The sequence below is a fragment of the Chinchilla lanigera genome, unplaced genomic scaffold (assembly GCF_000276665.1).
Source record: "Chinchilla lanigera isolate Chin_1 unplaced genomic scaffold, ChiLan1.0 scaffold00030, whole genome shotgun sequence".
NCBI lineage: Eukaryota > Metazoa > Chordata > Mammalia > Rodentia > Chinchillidae > Chinchilla > Chinchilla lanigera.
The window spans coordinates 19,596,592-19,614,091 of NW_004955431.1; the positions used below are offsets into that span (position 1 = coordinate 19,596,592).

The following is a 17,500-nucleotide window of genomic DNA, read 5'->3' on the forward strand; positions in this document are numbered from 1 at the left end:
TTTAACAGTTTTAAATACACATATGTTTTAGAATGTACATATTATGAATATAGTAAAAGTATTATTTATCAGTAAATGATATTCATGCAATATTTTTTTAATTACAAGGAATATAAAATTAAGAGTTCAGAGACCAGGAATTATACTGCTAAAATAGAGCACACAGAAATGAATAAGACCTCAATTAACCAGAGGTAAGTAGTACATTGTTACCAAACAACAGATGAAACCAAATTTTAGAATAAACAAAATGCAACCACAGTGCAACCAATAAATTCACAGGGTCTCCTCTAGGGTAAGAAAACCTATTTCAAATTCTGACTTTGCTATTCATTCTAAGCAAACTGGGGTCAGGTCTTTATTTCTCCAACCTTGGTTACCTCATTTGCAAAATGGATCTAATAAGAGTATCTCCCTCCTTATCATTTTGCTATTTCTAGGTCCATAGGAGGTGCTCCATCAACGTTAATTTAGAGGTTACAAATTAAAATACCTATAGGACTTACAGTAGACATTTATTTTAAATGGAAACATTAGACTGGTCCTACAATAATTGTGAGTGGTAGGATATGTGTAAAGTAAATTATATTTTAACTTTATAAAAGAAAGAATCACGACTCTTATCTAGGTGATTACTGTTGTTTTACAGTTCAAGCCAGGTATTTTCTGCCAGATATTCAAATCTTATGTGAAAGGGCCCAAGTTTCAAATATTTGCAACTAATTAATAAAAACAAAACACTGTCCACAGCTCCCCCTCCCAACGCAACCAAACCAAACAAAAGCATATTTACAGGCCTTCCATGGCCTGTACGCTATCAGTCTAGGATTCTACTATGAAACTTGTGGTATAAATTTTTGCACTCCTACCCACACAGCTTAGACTAAACAGCTATGATTTATGGAGGAAGCATTGCACTGTACTAGTGGAGGAAACACTGCAGGTTTCACATAAAAGATCCCTACCCTCTGATTTCCAAAATCAGATTTTAATCTGTCATGAGCCACAGAAAAAGTGGCCCTGTCTTGAATTACCAAGCAATTGAGTGTATGGTACTTAGCAGCGCTTCCAGTGCCAATGTAACCCCTCCTTTCTAGTCACAAATACAAGAGCATGTTCTCTCTTTTTCCATTCTATTGTTCTGCAACCCTCCCTCTTTAACCACTAGTAGAATACTAGTATATTTTTTACTCTACATTTTCCCCTCTTGAATTGATTTTAGATTTCTTTTATGGAGACACAATGTGCACATAACTTCTGAGTGTATAATTTGATGCATTTAACAATTGCATTTGCCACTGTAACCCACATCTCTGCCAAGGTACAGAACACTTCCAGAATGCCCTTGTTCCCCCTTCCCGGCCCATCCCCACACCTATACCAGAGATAACTGCCCCTCTGCTTCCTCTGTTTGTACATCCCAGAACTTCCTATAAATAGAACCATCAAATGTGGTACCCTTGTGTCTCTAGCTTGTTTTGTTCAGCATGCTCTTCGGATTTGTTCAAAATTCGTTACTAGGTTTTAGCCCTAAAATTTACCCCAGGGCACAAAACAAAGCTTTTCTGCAGTAACCTCGTATCATTAGCCCACAGGAAGTACCTGTTCCATGAACTTTTGGAAAGGACAAGAAATGCAGTGACTTTGAGGTCTCACAGCAGGCCACCGCTACCATGTCACTGACAGAGGCAAGCTAGATTCGGTGTACTTCCCTGTGGGCAATATTTGGGGATGGGCAGACTTCAGACTGTGCCAAATCGTAAGGGGCAGAGCCTAAGGCAGCACATTCATTGGAAGACGTGCCTCTGAAAATACTGAATCAAAAAGGAAACTGGGAAGGGTAACACAGGCAATTACACACCAGCATTTGGAAGGTGGAAGAGAAGGGAGAGCTGTTAGTGCGGGTTCAGATAGGGAGAGAGATGAAAAAGTTTGAAGGCCAAAGGACAAGTGGAATGAGGCAGTGATCACTGCTGAAGGAAATCAAAGTGTTCTAAGATCTTACCACAAATACACAATCCTCCACCAAGCCATCCCTTTCTTACAGGGATTCAAACATTCAGCTACACTGAGGGTGGACACACTGGAAAGGAGGTGACCCCAAAGGACAAATAGCCAGAATAAAAGGATGGAAATACTCACTAAGGAGGACATAAATCTTTATGGTAAGGCATGAGATAAAAAAAAGAAACTCCCCAAGGTTAGGTTCTTAGTGACTACCAAGAAGTAGAGTCATTCAGATATTTAAAAAAAGCATAGGGAAGAACGAGCTTTTGTGAAAAGACCGATAACAGGCTAATTTCAGGTATGTTATTATGAATTTAAGATGAGATCCTTGGAATGGGGTCCAGCAGGCGACTGAGTCTCCCGCTCTGGGTCTCTGGGGAGGAGCCCACAGGAAGGGTACACATTTGGTGGTGTCCATCCTCCCGGGGGTGAGAGCTGTAGCCAGAGGGTGCACAAAAGAGACATCACAGGACTGTGAACCTCCTGGGGTCAAAGGTGCTCTCCCTGTTTCTGTGTCTCCCTCAGGGGAGGTGAGGCACAATATTTCACAAAAAGTTCATGTAGGTTATTTCGAGAAAAATGTTAACATTGCCCAAGGAGCCTCAAAATTTCTCAGGTTGACCCTCTGCACATAAACGTTTGAGCCCCTCAACTCATTACACTAATTAAATGATCCCACTCAGCAGTACTTCTAGTATCCTAATTAAAAACCTGAATATTTTATTGACTAAAATGTCCAGTAACAAGGCAGAATGTTATTACTTACCCTCTCAAGAAAGGGAAAGAAACAGTTAGAAAAGGAATTCCACTCTCAGAAGACTTCTATTCATTCTTGGGTATCACAGAGAATTTGACATTTCAGTAATTAAATACACTTTAAAGGATATAGATTTGTGGAAAACAGACCCCAAAATATTGGTTTCTAAAAAGTATCACTCCTTTCACAGTCCACTTCACTGTTATAAATGTGCAGCCGTCAGTAGAAGCGGGCACAGAATAATCCAAATGTGGCCGAGAGCACGATTCCTCAGAAAGCCAATCCAATCAGCATTTACTGAGCATCTCTTTGTGCATGGCCCTGCAGTATGTAAAACACAGAGGCACAACATGCTTTGCTTTTCATTTTCTGATGGAGACCAAAGTGCTGGCTTTAAAGGCTCCTAGTAAGAGAGTTCTCAAGGCAAAGCGAACAAAAATAGGGTGCACCAGGATGAAGTGGGAGGTGGATAACTTCAATAAATAAGACAGATGGATCACTTGGGCGTGTGTGTGTGTGTGTGTGTGTGTGTGTGCATGCATGCGTGTTTCTCGGGTTCTTTTATATATTTAATTTTCAGGAGGAGAAAATGGTTTGGCACAATTAATTTCTAAACTCACATTGGCATATGGAGCAGTATGGGGGAAAAGCCAGCCTCAAAATAGAAAATGGAGCAAATGGAAATGCCTAAAAATATAAAGGGCTAGGAAAAAAGCTTTAAAGAATAAAAATTATAAATAGTTTAAGAGATTATGATGTTCAAAGTTAGTGTGGTGGTGTACACCTATAATCTCAGCACTAGGGAGGCTGAGGCAGGAGGATTGTCTTGAGTTCAAGGCCAGCCTGGGCTGCACAGTGAATTAAAGCCAACCTACACTAAAAAGTAAGGCCCTATCTTGAGAGAGAGAGAGAGAGAGAGAGAGAGAGAGAGAGAGAGAGAGAGAGATCATCAAATTAGAGTTTAAGGAAACACTAAAATACCAGAAAGACCACAGTCTATGAAGCAAAAAGGGTCAGACCAATAGTGGCTGAAGAACACAGGCCCAGGACACACTGCTCTGACCAGGTTCCATCCCTGCTTCCATCATTCCCCTTCCCTGTGTGCTGTCCCAGCTCCTCCTATGGTTTACCACCTCGGAAGCCTTCTTTCTCTACAGTCTGTCTCAGCCCTAAAATTCCAAACCTGATTTGCAATTCCCTCAAATTACGTCAAATACCAGCTCAGTTGTCGTTTTTTCCCATTTTGATTTTCTTAGTATAGAAAAACACACATTTGTTACAGACAATTTGGAAAACACTGAAAACTGTAGAGAAATGGAAATGTAGTCCTCTCATCCAGAAATCACTATCACCCTTTGTTCTTTTGAATTTTGTTTTTTTTCTTTCTTTCCTTTTTTTGTGATGGGACTGGAGATTAAACACAAGGTCCTGCACATGCTAGGACTCTACCACTGAGTGTCATAATCAGCCCGTCTTACTTTTTACTTTGGAGAGGGTCTGGCTAATTTGCCCAGGCTGGCCTAAAATTTGTGGTCCTCCTGGGTAGTTAGGATTACAGGCATGTGCCATTGTATCAAGCTTCTATTTCAATTTCAGTGGTCGTTTTTATGGAAATTTATCTTGCCTACAATAGAGTGCAGAAACCTTAATAAGTATAAAGCACAATTAATTTGTATATGTGTATAACAAGGTAACTACCTCCCAAATCAAGATCCAGAGCACACCTAACAAGCCAGATGGTGTCTTTTAAAAAAATTTTTTTTATTTTAAGGAGAGTAGTGTATGAGAAACAAACAAACAAAAAAATAGAACCCAGTATCACGAACATAAACAAATCAAAGCAAAAGCATTCAAAGTGATACAGGGTCCCAAGACAAATTGATACAAATCAACAGTGGTTGTTACGTTATGTATCGCTATCCTCAACTACATTGCTCAGATTATCAGATGCAAGAATGAAAGATTGCTCAAACCATGAAAGAGATTAAGAAAATAATTCTTCAATAAAACATTAGAGATATTAGAGAGTTTCACGAGACAAGATGGTAGGAGTTCACCACTGTAATTCCAGTGCATCTTGTTACCTACAAATCAGTTGCTCAGATCACCAGACACAGGCATACAAAGTCTATCAGAACATAAGAAATTGTGAGCATCAGATAGTGTCTTTTGAGAGTCCTTCTCAAACTTTGCATCTGCATCCTTCCAGGTAACTACTGTTCTGGCTTGCCATAGATTAGTTTCACTAGTTTTTGAACTTTAAAAATGCTTCAGTACAGTAGGCACTCCTTGTTTGACTCCATTTATTCAACACTATGCCTATGCGATTCACATTGTACGTGTTATATGTTTGGATAATATTCTTGTGATGGTTAAGTATGCTGTCAACTTAGTTGACTTAGAAGTTTCCCAGAGAATTAGTAAAGCACACTTCTGGGTGTATGTGGGTGTGCCATGGACTCATAACCTTTGGGTCTGTATTTGGTCTCTCACCCCTTCTTCTCTGGCTCTGTTCTGCTGTGCTCCCCTGCCACCATGAAATGAGCATCTTTGTGCTGCCATGCCCTTCTGCCATCTTGTTTCTGCCTTGGAGCCAGTTCACCATGTACTGAATCCCCTGAAACTGTGAGTCAAATTAAGCCTTTCCATTTTTAAATTGTGGTTATCAGGTTTTGTGTCCCAGCAAGAGGAAACCTGGCTAATACAATTCCATAGAAAGAATGCACCATAATTAATATGCCCAATTTTTGTTGGGTGTCACTCAAATTTCTCCAGTTTAGAGTTATTAAGGGTAAAGTTGTTATGAAAATATTACTGCACATGACCATCAGTGTACATTCACACTAGAGATACGTGGTATGTACATTTGTGTACACACATATATACCTATGGATGTATTCTATATGTACTTTTCCTTCGATGGTACTGCCGAACACTTTTCCAAAGGCAATTGTTCAATTTATATTTCTGCCAGTGTAGAATTCTAGCTCTTCCGTGTCTTTGCCAGTACTTAGTATTGCCAGTCTTTTTAATTTTTATCCGTTTTGATAGTTGTATAACAGTGTCTCACTGTGGTCGCAGTTTGTATTTCACTGATGCTTAATGAGAGGAAGGCTTTTTTCCTCTGCTTCCTGGTCATCCTGAGTGTTCTCCTCTGTGAAGCACAGCCCCGCAGAGGGAGAATCACCGCCAACTCTCTCGCTGTTGTCTCCCCAGGTCCCAGCACAGAAACTGGTGCAGGGCCACAGTGCAATGAGGGAAATACAGCCATGCCCTTTATGCCCTTTTTTCCTGTGTGTATTTTTGTTTTGTTTTGTTTTTGTTTTCTTTTTTTTTTTTGGTTTTTCTCTGGTACCGGGAACCGAACTCACGACCTTGTGCTTGCCAGGCAGGCGCTTTGCCGGTGAGCTAAATCCCCAGCCCCCTCCTGTGTGTATTTTGATATTTCCCCAAGGGAGCGGGGTGAGAAACACCTGAGGAAAATAGAGTTTTAGAAAACAGTTTAATAGAATTAAGACTCTTCTCCCAGAAGCCTTTTTCCTTCTCACCTTTCCTATAAGCATACTCCAAATTCTTTTGTATCTGGATTTAATCAACAGAAATCTGTCAAACTACAGGCCATCAGCTACAAGCTGACTGTAATTTAGTATACAAGTATTAGAGATTTCTAGCAGGAAAAAAACCTTGATTTTCTAGCTGTATTCTACCGCCAAATATGGGAAAGAAACATGTGAAGCTTGCCAAGGAAAAATCTAAATTAAATACTAAGGAGGTAGAAAAATACCCACCTACCCACTCAAATTCTGTGTGTTTTTTCCTCATGGTTAAAAATAAAACATCTTTTCTTTAGTTTCTTTGCAAGAATCTAGGTCAAATAAAAATCTAAAAGTGGCAAAAAAAAAAAAAAATCCAATCACTTTAATTAAGTATTTCTTTCAATGTATTTCTTAATCCTTTTTTCTCATTCTCCAGATAAGCAAAATCATTAACATTCCTGGCAAACATGTTTTCAAAGACTTTCTGAGAGCAGATGGAACTCGTAGCAAGCTACACTTTTGGAGAATGAGTTTTCAACACTGTTCTCATTTTGACTGAACTATATTAACCTGTTGAATTTATCACTGGACAGCCCCACAATTTGTTTCTAACTTCATTTCTAAAATGTATCTTGTGAAGCTAATCTTTATTGCCTTTCTAACCCCTGTTCCTGATTCAAAAAAGTTTCAAAGAAGTCTTTCATAGCTGTCCATTTCTTATTTTTTGAGTAGTTTAATAACAGGTGACATCTGCCACCTGTTTTTATAAATAAAGTTTTACTAAACCCAGCTATGTTCTTTCATTTATGCACTGCTTATGGTTACTTTTGTGCCATAAGCCAACAGAGACCATTTGGTCCACAAAGGCTAAAGTATTTACTATCTTTCCATTTCGAGAAGAAGCCTGCTTCTGGCTACTCACACAAAGCATTCAAATCTTACAGTTCTTAGATTTTGCCCTGTGGACCTCCCATTCACTGGTTTCATCTCAATACTGTGCCTTGCACTTTGTTAGAAAGGTCCTGAGGGTCAGAACGGTCATCCTCTCCCCACTTCAAATTTAAAAAATTAGTCTTTCAGGTGAACAGGGACGAGACTTTTATTTTACTGAGACTCAGTAAGTGCTGGTTCATGCCAGCACTACTGCAGTCATACAGCGGGTCTGGTAGATTGCATAAGGCGCTCGAGTTGATCACCTCCCTACGCCAAAAACCTGTCATCCTGTAACTGCAACAGTGGCCTGGACCAGGTGATTTTCTCCGGCCTGTAGAGGACGGGAAAAGGAACAGCATGCGGCCCCTCAGCCCAGGCCTCCGTGCTCACGTGTGTATCTGCCTGCGCTCTCGCCCTTCTGCTTCACCAGGACAAGGATGTGGCTAGAACGGCCAGCTGGTCCAAAGAGGACCACGACAGAGGCTCGGAGAGAGCCATCCTCAAATATGTGAGCAAACTTGCTAAACTATCCACCTATGTAGCTTAAAGCAGCCAACCCCGGCCAATCCTGCAAATTCATGGAGCAGTGAGAAATGATTTTCGCTGTAAGTTTCTGAATTTTGGGATAGTTAGTAAAGCTGCAATAGCTAACTGATACAAGGACACCTTGTCTGAAAATATTTCCATTGATACTTATATTTCCTTAGAGTCTTAAAAGCAAAAAGAAAGTCACAACATTCTTAATGACATTTTTTTTAATGGGACTATACTATTAAAGGTAGTACACATTAACGACTCTTGTTAGCCCAATATCAATAGAAATAAAATAATAAGAATTTAGTAAGCACACACCATGTGTGCATTAGTGAGACTTCTGAAAGAGATAGAAATCATAGTTTCTAATCTCAATGGATTTACATTTGTGTCATAGATGGAATAAAATGTGACAGCGTATATAAGACAATAGTCAAGGGCTCAAAGCTACAGAAGCTATGACCTTCTGGTGGAACACAGTACTTTGAATACAGGTTTATCTCTGGGCCTTGAGAACACAAGCAAATCAAATGGCATCATGTGGGAAACTGGAAAGTGAATGGATGGTGTAACAAAAGAGAAAAAAGTGGAAACAACCCAAGGGCAGGGGTCAATGAGGGGCACACGGGGAGGCGTCCGGGAGTTACAGACTCCCAGTGCTGCCGAAGGTAGGGATGAAGGGTCACGCTGTGAGAAGGGTGGGTTGACAGCCTTCTTCTTCCTGCCAGGAGGCTAGCCCTTGCCAGCACTGGCTGAGGGTGACATGAGATGCCAAGCCAAGCTGGAAGCTCTCTCGTCCTTTGCCCAGCATGTACAGATGGAAAGAGAGAGAGGACTTCTCAACTATCTTAGCTGTGTATTCTGCTACTTCATTCCATCTTTTTAAAGAAAGCACTTGCATGACTATCTCTGTTTTGCTTAGACATCATCTATTGATTTGCTAAAAGAAAGATTATGATTTAGTTTTTACACTCTTAATGGCAGTTCCATGGTAAAGTCTAGAAGTGGTACTCAAAAATATTCAGAAAACATAAGGGTCCTGTATTGCAAAAAAAAAAAAAGCCTGATATACTGAAAGAGAAGGGGTGGGCCATCGTTCTGTGATTTTTAAAATAAGCTTAACAATACTATTTGGCTTAGGTCATTCTGTAAACTTTTGCCAGGTGTCTATTATGTACCAAATGTTGTACTAGAAAAACAGTGACAGACAGTGAAGAATCGGGGTGCATCGTCTCTTGCCTCATGGCATGTGTAGTCTAATGAACGGTAAGGCCAGACAGAGGGCGGTGTCTGTGATCTCAAGCATCTGAACCATTTTTCTGTGACTATTCATTTCATATTCATTGTTCTGCTAACCTTCCAGGGCATGTATCAATAGTTATCGGCCTGCAACCCAAATCTGGCCCACAGACCATTTTGTGTGGACTACAAGTTAACAGTGTTGGGTTCTGGTTTATTTTTAAGGATTGCTTTAATAAAACAATCAAATAAAACCCAGAAAAAAAAAAAAAAAAAAAGAGAGACAAGCAGCAGCGACAGCAACACAGATGATAGATCCTGTGAAACCTGAAATCTTAGAATCTGGACATTTACTTAAAAAAAACAAACAAAACCTGACTTCTGCCATAGGGAGCTTACCAGATTACTTTGGAGGACTACTAATTTTTTTCCCACACAAGTCAGGTTAGAAACGGTTAAATCTTTTAATAAATTATCAGTTTATTCAACTATGAAAAGTAAAAAGGCAAAGTCTCATTTAGAAAAGACTCATTCTATATCCAAAATGCCTTACTTTTGGTTATTTTTAGGAAGTCAGGCCTGAAAAACTCTACATGCCTTACCTCTCTCATTTTTTAATCTCCCTTTATGGGAGAAGACACAATTAGACTTTTTAAAGTAGTGTTATACATTACTTTGATGCAAAGAAGATAAATAAATGAACAAAACTGATAACACCTGTTATTCCTTAGGTTTGGATGTCGGTTAAGGGAAGCTTTTACCTCTAATGCACTGCTTGAAGTTTCTCAATGAAATCTTATTCTTGTGTGATTCATAATGGATGAATACATAAGTCATACATAAAAATAACCAAGGTAGAAGCAAGGCTTTGGACTTCAAACAGCCACTTAGCCATATAATCTGTAAGAATCAGAAATTTCAAATGGAACTATTATTGCTAATCATGTAACCCATTTATGATTATGGGTGAGGTACTGTGCCGTGAGTTTTAAAGGTGCTCTCATTTAATCCTCATAATCTTATAAAGCAGGTACATTGTTTCCTCCATTTTATAGAGGCAGAAACTGAGGCACAGAAAAATTAAGAAATGCCCGTTGTTACACAGCTGGTAGCTAATAAAGCTGCAATTTCAACCAAATCTCCACCCCTAGAGCTCAAGCAGACCCACACCTTGTCCTTGACCCATACCCACACCTTGACCCATACCTTGAAAATGAACACATTTTCCTTCTGCAAGTCCATATTGTGCACTTATAGAAGACATAACTTTGAAAATCACCAAAGAACAGTCATGTTAAAAATAAGTCCCCAATCCCTTGTGGCTGTGCAAGTGGGGAGGGGCAGAGACGGCTCCTGAGGACAAAATGTACCCATGGTAAAGCCATGGTGAGCAGGGACCCATGGTCAGATTGTGTCCCTTGAAAACCAGTGGGGTCATCTAAATCCCAAGGAGCCCTAGGGGTTTCCTAGGCAGCATTCTCAACCTTGAGGTGACTACCTTCTTTTATACCTTTTGTCCTACTACTCACACGCTTCACCCTGTACAGGCCTTTACATAATGTCTCATGTTGGTTAGCTGCCCAGCACACCTTTGGCCCGCACATGCCAGAGAGTCTTCCAAGATTTCAAATTCTAAATGACACAGATTCATTTGCACAACACCGAGCATAGTGCAGTGTCGGGTGTAAGGTGCTTGGTAAGTTAATTATACCAAACAGAACGGAAGTGAATGACAAGTCCAGGAGAACTCTATGACACATCGGGGGAAACCCTCACCCATGAGGCTACCAATTAAAGACAGATAATTACAGTGAGAGTAACTTTCAAGTTTAAAGGAAGAGACGAGCATGAAGGCAAGAGCCTCAAAAGGGAAATGGCCTGAATCAATTCATAAATCTGCACACTTGGGTGCTGACATAGCTAATAACATCCTCGTATCTATGAAAAATGGGTGCGGTGGACTACTTAAGCCATTTAAAAACAGTCAATAGAAAGTTGCTTCCCACTGCATTAACATGCTGACAGAAAGCTCTGTGTAACTCACACCACCTTGTAAGACTCTCCAGTTCATGCATCAGCGTGAGGTACAGTTCCCAGGCAAAGTGTTATAAAGACAGAAGGGCCGGACCAGGCTTGGTGAGTTGCCATCCTTTAAGAGCTTAAGGAACCTCACTGAGCTCACAAGTTTTGCATGTGGGTGGCCATCGCTATGGGGACATGAGACTCTGAAGCAGCTTTCACCTCCCTGCCTACTGTTGACTGTGCTTTGGAAACCCAGTGCTCCATGCTCCAGCTACTGCCTGCTCCCACTCCTCAGGCATGTTCCTGGCAGTGTCATGCTCTGATTGACCCACTAGTCAACAACTCTGGCGGAGCTCATTTACAGTAGCATCTATGACTGCTTCTTTTTCTTTTTTCTTTGAAACAGGGTCTCACTATACAGTTCAGGCTGGCCTTGAACTCACAATGTAGTCCAGGGTGGCCTCAAACTCATGGTGATCCTCCTGCCCCAGCCTCCCTAATGCTAGGATTATAGACATGCACCACCACACCCCTGGCCTAAGACTGCTTCTTAAAGCAGAAAAACCTGTCTAGCATTTCCATTCTCTCCCATGAAACGTAAAAAGGAATGTCAGTAAGCACACTGAATGCTTTTCCCTTTTTGGAATGAGTGTTAGAGAAGTCTCATTAAATTCCAATGTTCTAATTAGTCTCCTGGCTCTCACCTCAACCTTTAAAGTATGTTCAAAATGAAGATCTACATGTCAGCAGTCAGATTTTAATACAAAATAGAAGGATGACTAGCTCAGATGCCTAAATTACTATTAATCGTATGTAAACATTACCTCTGAGTAGATCCTTTAGAGCAGAAGGTTTTAAATCACTGTATCAAAGTCTTAAGTCAACAGCCATTTAACGAGCTAATGCTTTCAAGGTGTGCCAGGTGAAAAGAGCAGGGTAATCTACTCTTATGAATGGAGAGATGGATGAGGAGGCAGAAACTTTGTTATCTTAAAACATCAGGAAACTGCTCACTGAGAATAAGAAATTAAACGCAAGCATCGCCAGACTTTGTCGTTATATATCCTTCCAAAGCATCCTTTCACTTAAAAAAGTTAATTAAAATGTATTGCCAGGATTCACTAGGGAGAATGAGATTTTTTAAATGCTGAGTAGTGAAACCCCGTATGCTCCAAACATAAGGTGTATCTGTTTTTAAGTCTCAAAATAATTTGCCAAATTCCAATTTAATTATGACTGAGATTCAAGTCAGTGTTTGAGGGTTCTAGAGATACTCTTTCTTTCTGTAAGTCCCAGCTGGCAGCAAGTGGAAAGAATCCAAATACCTTCAAAATAAACCATGGAGTAGAAAGGAAAAAAATGTAGTAAAAAAATAGAGAGAGAGAGAACAGAAACAGGTTTTCCTTTCTGGTTTGACCACTAAAATTACAATCAGATGGATGGCTTACTCTCTTCACTTATAATCTCTCTGTCATATAAGATTTTCCAAAATCTGCTCCTTTTTTCTGGAATTCAAATCCACTCTGTACAGTATGAGAATAACACAGGACTTTAAACATATGTAAATATAGATACTGAGATATTCTAATTTTATCACTCAGGCAAGTCATAGGATCATAGTTTTATGACTCAAAATATCAGTAATACATTAACGTAACCTAATGAATATGTAGTATTATACACAGAGTATTATTAAAATTCAGAGTCTGCCTCTGAGAAGGGCTCAGAGAGAGGCAAAGAAGCAGGTGACGTTACACTGTAGAAAGAACGGGGGAGGAAAGATTTGAGACAGATCTTGGCCTACTGCCCACACGGGCCCATTGTCAGCTTTCAATTTTATTATTTTGATATTTGTCAACTTTTGTCTTTCCAGTAAATTTCTAAGGCAGATCAATAAGGAATATGAAACCACACTGCTAGACTTTTAAATCAGCATGGTCTTTCGAAATAACGTTTGTTTAGGAGAGAAAATTTTAGGCACAAGAAGCCACCATGAATTATGCATCATATACCGTGTGCCAGCCTTGCTTCCTCTGTGCCTCCTGACAAGCAGGTACATGTGAAGCATAGCAAATCCAGGCTCCCAGTCCTCCTAGTCCTGGGGAGGAAGGCAAAGCCCAGCTCGCCGCTGGTGCTGGGAGTGCAGCAAAGCACAGTGATGGGAAATGAAAGGAGGGGGTCGAGCCCATCTGCCTGCTGTGGGATTACTCACTGCTCTGCTCTCTAGAAACCAAAATCAGTCACCCTCTCTTAGAATCAGCAGTGATCGCCACGGTCTGAGATTCAATGGGACAGCTTGAGAGGTTGTGCGAGGCCGCCTCTAAAGCTGTCTGGTGGATACGGTACTGGCTGTGGCTCCTGAGGATGCTGAGCAGGATGAGCGGCCTGCTCCTGAAGCCAGCCCCACCAGGGAAGGACTGCCCCCTAAACACAAGGGAGCGTTCTAGAGATGCCGTCTGAACTCAAACAAAATACCCAGAAATGCAATCAGAAGTGTTCTCTGCAGTCACCCAGGCTGCCTTTTAAAGGGCCCAGCAGAACTGAGCCCCCCACTCATTGCTGGTTACAACAAACTGGACTCCTGGTTTGAAACCGTCGTGTCAATTTTAACATTCCACCGAAGTAATGATATGTGAAAATATGCTGATATATAAGATAGGCATTTTAAATGTGTGTCATGGCCATAGATTATCATACTAACATATTATAATAAGAGTAAGACTATTTTTTTCAATGGAAAAGCCCTGTGTCCTTCCTCATTTTTAAAGACCTGGTCGACCCCAGAGAGCATATGCCAAGTGTAGGAAAGGACAGCCAAACCTTTGTAGTCTTCAGCACTGGGATGAGGGTCCATGAGCTCAGTCATGTCCAGGTCGTCAACATGCACCAGGCTCTAGGATTTCAACTCTTCTTCACCAGGTGGCTGGCACCCGGGGCCTGCACCCACTCCTCGGAGGCAAGGCGTCTTGGCTCTCCTCCCGGGGAGTGTGGACCGAGTTAGGCTTAGGGAGGGGTGTGCCCGCTGGTGGGTGTGCCACTGCCAGCACAGGAAGAACAAGGAGTTTCCTGTGGGCTTCCACTCCTTCCTCACCTACCGAAGCCTTGTCCCCTTCACCCGACCCCACCTCCCGCCAATTCTAAAGACTGTTGAGGGCCCCAAATTATAAATTGATTTTCCCTTGCCTTGTGCGCCGGTTTTGGAATGCGGAAATCCAGCTTCCTCTTGGCAGTGAGGCTCAGAGAGCAGGATGAAGTCCGCTGAGAGACCAGGGCCCAGGTGTGGGATGAATCTCCTTTCCTTTATGACGTTGAACTTGCCCATTCAACCACTGTCTGCACTTCCAGGAAAGCACCATACCCTCCCCCTGCATGGGCTGAATTAAGTGGTGGCCGGCGGGGGATTCTGGGCCTTTTGATCCGGAGAGCATCTGGGCATCCCAGAGCCCTGCTGCACCCCTCTAGTTTTTCTCTTGCTCTCTTTCTTCCGTCCCTGCTGTGCACTGTAACCCAGGCGGGAGACTGGGGGCTCGCTGCAGGCGTCCTGGATAACTGACACACATGGGGTCACTGACACCACGGTCACAGAAAATGGACAGCTGTTTCTGGCAGTTTCTTGATGCTAAAGCACATCAAGATTATTCCTGGGATTTTCCTGCAGTCTGCACAATCCGAAATCTAGATTTTTGTCCACTGTCATTACACGATAACTCAAACACATGAGACCCCAGAAAATTAGGGATTGATTTTTTTTCTTAGCTTTCTGCCTTTTCTTTATCCTTAATGATTATCATTTCAACCAGATAGGTTTTTAGTATTTTTTTAAATACTAGAGCTTTAAAAATAATATAACTTGGAACAGGTGTTTTTTTTCTTTTTTTTTCCTATCAGCCTGAATATTCATCATGGTTTTGGAAACTGCTCCCCAGTAAAGTGCCGGTGTGAGACAGAGGAGATTCTGAGCCACTGTATGTTAGGTACACACTGGCTGAAAACAATGACCTCATCCAGAAAGGCTCAGGAAAGAGACTTTTTTTTCCTTTACTCAGTAACGTCCTGACACCGGCCTGGACGATCCTCTACCCATAATACAACTTTTTTCCCAGCTATTTTTGAACACAAGGGATTTTGCATATTGGAAAAATTACAATAACATGGTTTCAATGGCAAGGGATGCCTAGGACAAACATCCTCTCAGCTTTAGATACATATTAGCTAAAAGGCAGAAAAAACTGACGTAATTGTTTTTAAGTGTGAGGGTAAATCACTTCATTTCTCCAATAAGGATATAACCGCTGGCACCCATTCTGACATATTAGTTTAGTACAAAGCCCATGATCTCTCCACTGAAATAAAAAACTAGTTCAAACACACTGGTTAAACACAGACTAGGATTATATTCCTGGTTTCCTCTCTTCCTATCTACAGAGTCCACAAAAAAAAATGTATACACACTTTAGGAATAGAAAAACAGTATGATGTGTTTTCTACGGATGGTGTTACCCTCATAGGGGGGACCCTAGAGGATGTCATATATCTCGCAAAGCTCACTACACTGTCAGCCCTTAGAAAAGAAATTGAAAATGCAGGTGCAGCAAGCTCAGTGACCAAAGCTACCCAAGCAGCAGTTCACCGAACTAATAAATGTCTGGAAGCCAAAGGCCAGCACTTTGGGCACCTCTTGTAATCGCAGAGGCCAAAGGTAACTTGTATTCACCTCACGATGTCTCCATACATTTAGTATTAAAATGTTTGTACAAGTTTTTCTTTTCCTGAAGTGAGGATACACTTTTTTGGTAGAAAATGGCTCTGGCAGATAGCCGTACCGTAGGTGCTCTATGTTCTCTTCTTTCCCTTAATCCAGGCCCCTGCCTGGAACATGGTGCCTCTGATAACGTCCTCCTGACTTGGCAGGAGCACCAGGTGCTGGACAAAGGGTCCTGACTGGGTCACTCATTGATCAAATGCTTGGCATCTGCAGAGCTGTCATGTGTTAGCTGGTGCCAAAAGGCCAGTCGCGCTGATTGAGATCTGATTATGCCCAGTGCCTAGCATTCCACGACAGTGAGTCCATATTTCAGCCCTGATGTTTTATTTTCTTGTTAGTGTCTTAGAATTTATGCTGTAAGGATTGCACAAGGCTTTAATTGTTGCATTTTTAAATCTTGTTGGCCATCATTTAAAATATAATAGGTGCTAGTTTTTCCTATTATTCCTATCTAATTTTAAATCGAAGATACCAAATGCAGTACTTCTGTTATTTTCTGGGGGCTAAAATAGGGTCCTAATTTACAATTATTGGTTCCTTACCTTTTACAAGCCAGGAAAGAAAGGGGGAAGGCAATCTAATAGTCAAACTTTTGAAACAGTTAATAAAGTATTTCCTTTGTAATTATAATCTTCTGAATGTGACTTCTGTTAGTTGAACCAGAGGTAATATAATTGGCAATTTATTAGAATCAAGGAGCCTACTACTTATTATTGTCCTATTTTCTGGTTTTGAAATTTTGGGGTTTTTTTCTCTTTAAAATAATTTTTTCTTAAAAAGAAGCCAACTACTTTAAAAAATGCTTAAAACACGTACTCATTAAATGGCAACAGTGCTTTTGCAAAGTTTTTCAAAATCAGAGACACTGCTGTGTGATCCTTACCTTATATAATAGTCATCCTCAAAACAGGAGCAAAAGCCTTTCACAAGGCATGCTCTTAGATCTCTTCGCAGGAAAGTGATCGTCAGCCAGCAAAACTAACGCATAAAGTGCTTTAAGTTGTGCATTCATCTGTATTTTAAAAATCCTTACTTAAAAATTGTTAAACAGTGTTTTTTGCTTTGCTTTGTTTTGTTTTGGCAGTGCGGGGGATCGAGCCCAGGTTCCAACACGTGCTTAGCAACTGCTTTCCCACTGAGCTACATCCCCAGCCCTGAACAGCTTTTTTAATCTCTGGATTGAATACATACTAATATGCAAATGTGCTGTGTAGCTAAGAGATAACTTCTTTATCCCTTTCCTAAATTAATTAGACCAACGAAGCCCCAATCCTAGCATAACTATAAACTAAAAAACAGAGTTTGGCAAGCTCTGCTCTCAAAAAGCAGAAAAGTAACAAGGATTTCAGAGATTTACAATTTATAATTTAGACAATATTGTTTGAAAGATGAGAGCTCTCAAAGCCGGAAGAACTTATGGGCATGCCCAAGGCTGCACGGAATGTATGAGGACAAGGTTTCTTTCCAGTGACTCTGGGCTTTGCTGTCCAAATGGCTGTGATGGGCCAGCCTGCCTGGCTCTGCTTGCAGGTAAGGTGTGGCCTGTAATGATGCTGTCATGGCCTGGAAACACAGGCGAACAGAGCACCAGCCAACTGGTCATGTTAAAAGACCTTCCTGGGTCTGCTTTGCAATTATAGACTAGGAGCTAAAGCTTATCAGAATGTAATTTATGACAAGCTGTGAGTGAAAATAGCAGATATCAAT

At 41.0% G+C, this 17,500-nt stretch overlaps 1 protein-coding gene across 3 annotated transcripts in view; it reads right to left on the reverse strand.

The window, feature by feature from the left end:
• Ablim1 (actin binding LIM protein 1) overlaps positions 1–17,500 on the reverse strand; it is a 287,439-nt gene that overhangs the window by 199,456 nt on the left and 70,483 nt on the right. Inside the window, exon 1 of one of the 3 annotated variants that reach the window (XM_013515788.1) lies at positions 13,849–13,968. The exons of the other annotated variants lie outside the window; for them this stretch is intronic. Within the exon in view, the coding sequence (XP_013371242.1) occupies positions 13,849–13,894 (46 nt within the window). The 5' untranslated portion in view covers positions 13,895–13,968. Of the gene's footprint in view, positions 1–13,848; positions 13,969–17,500 lie in introns of those variants that run through there. 3 annotated transcript variants of the gene reach the window in all.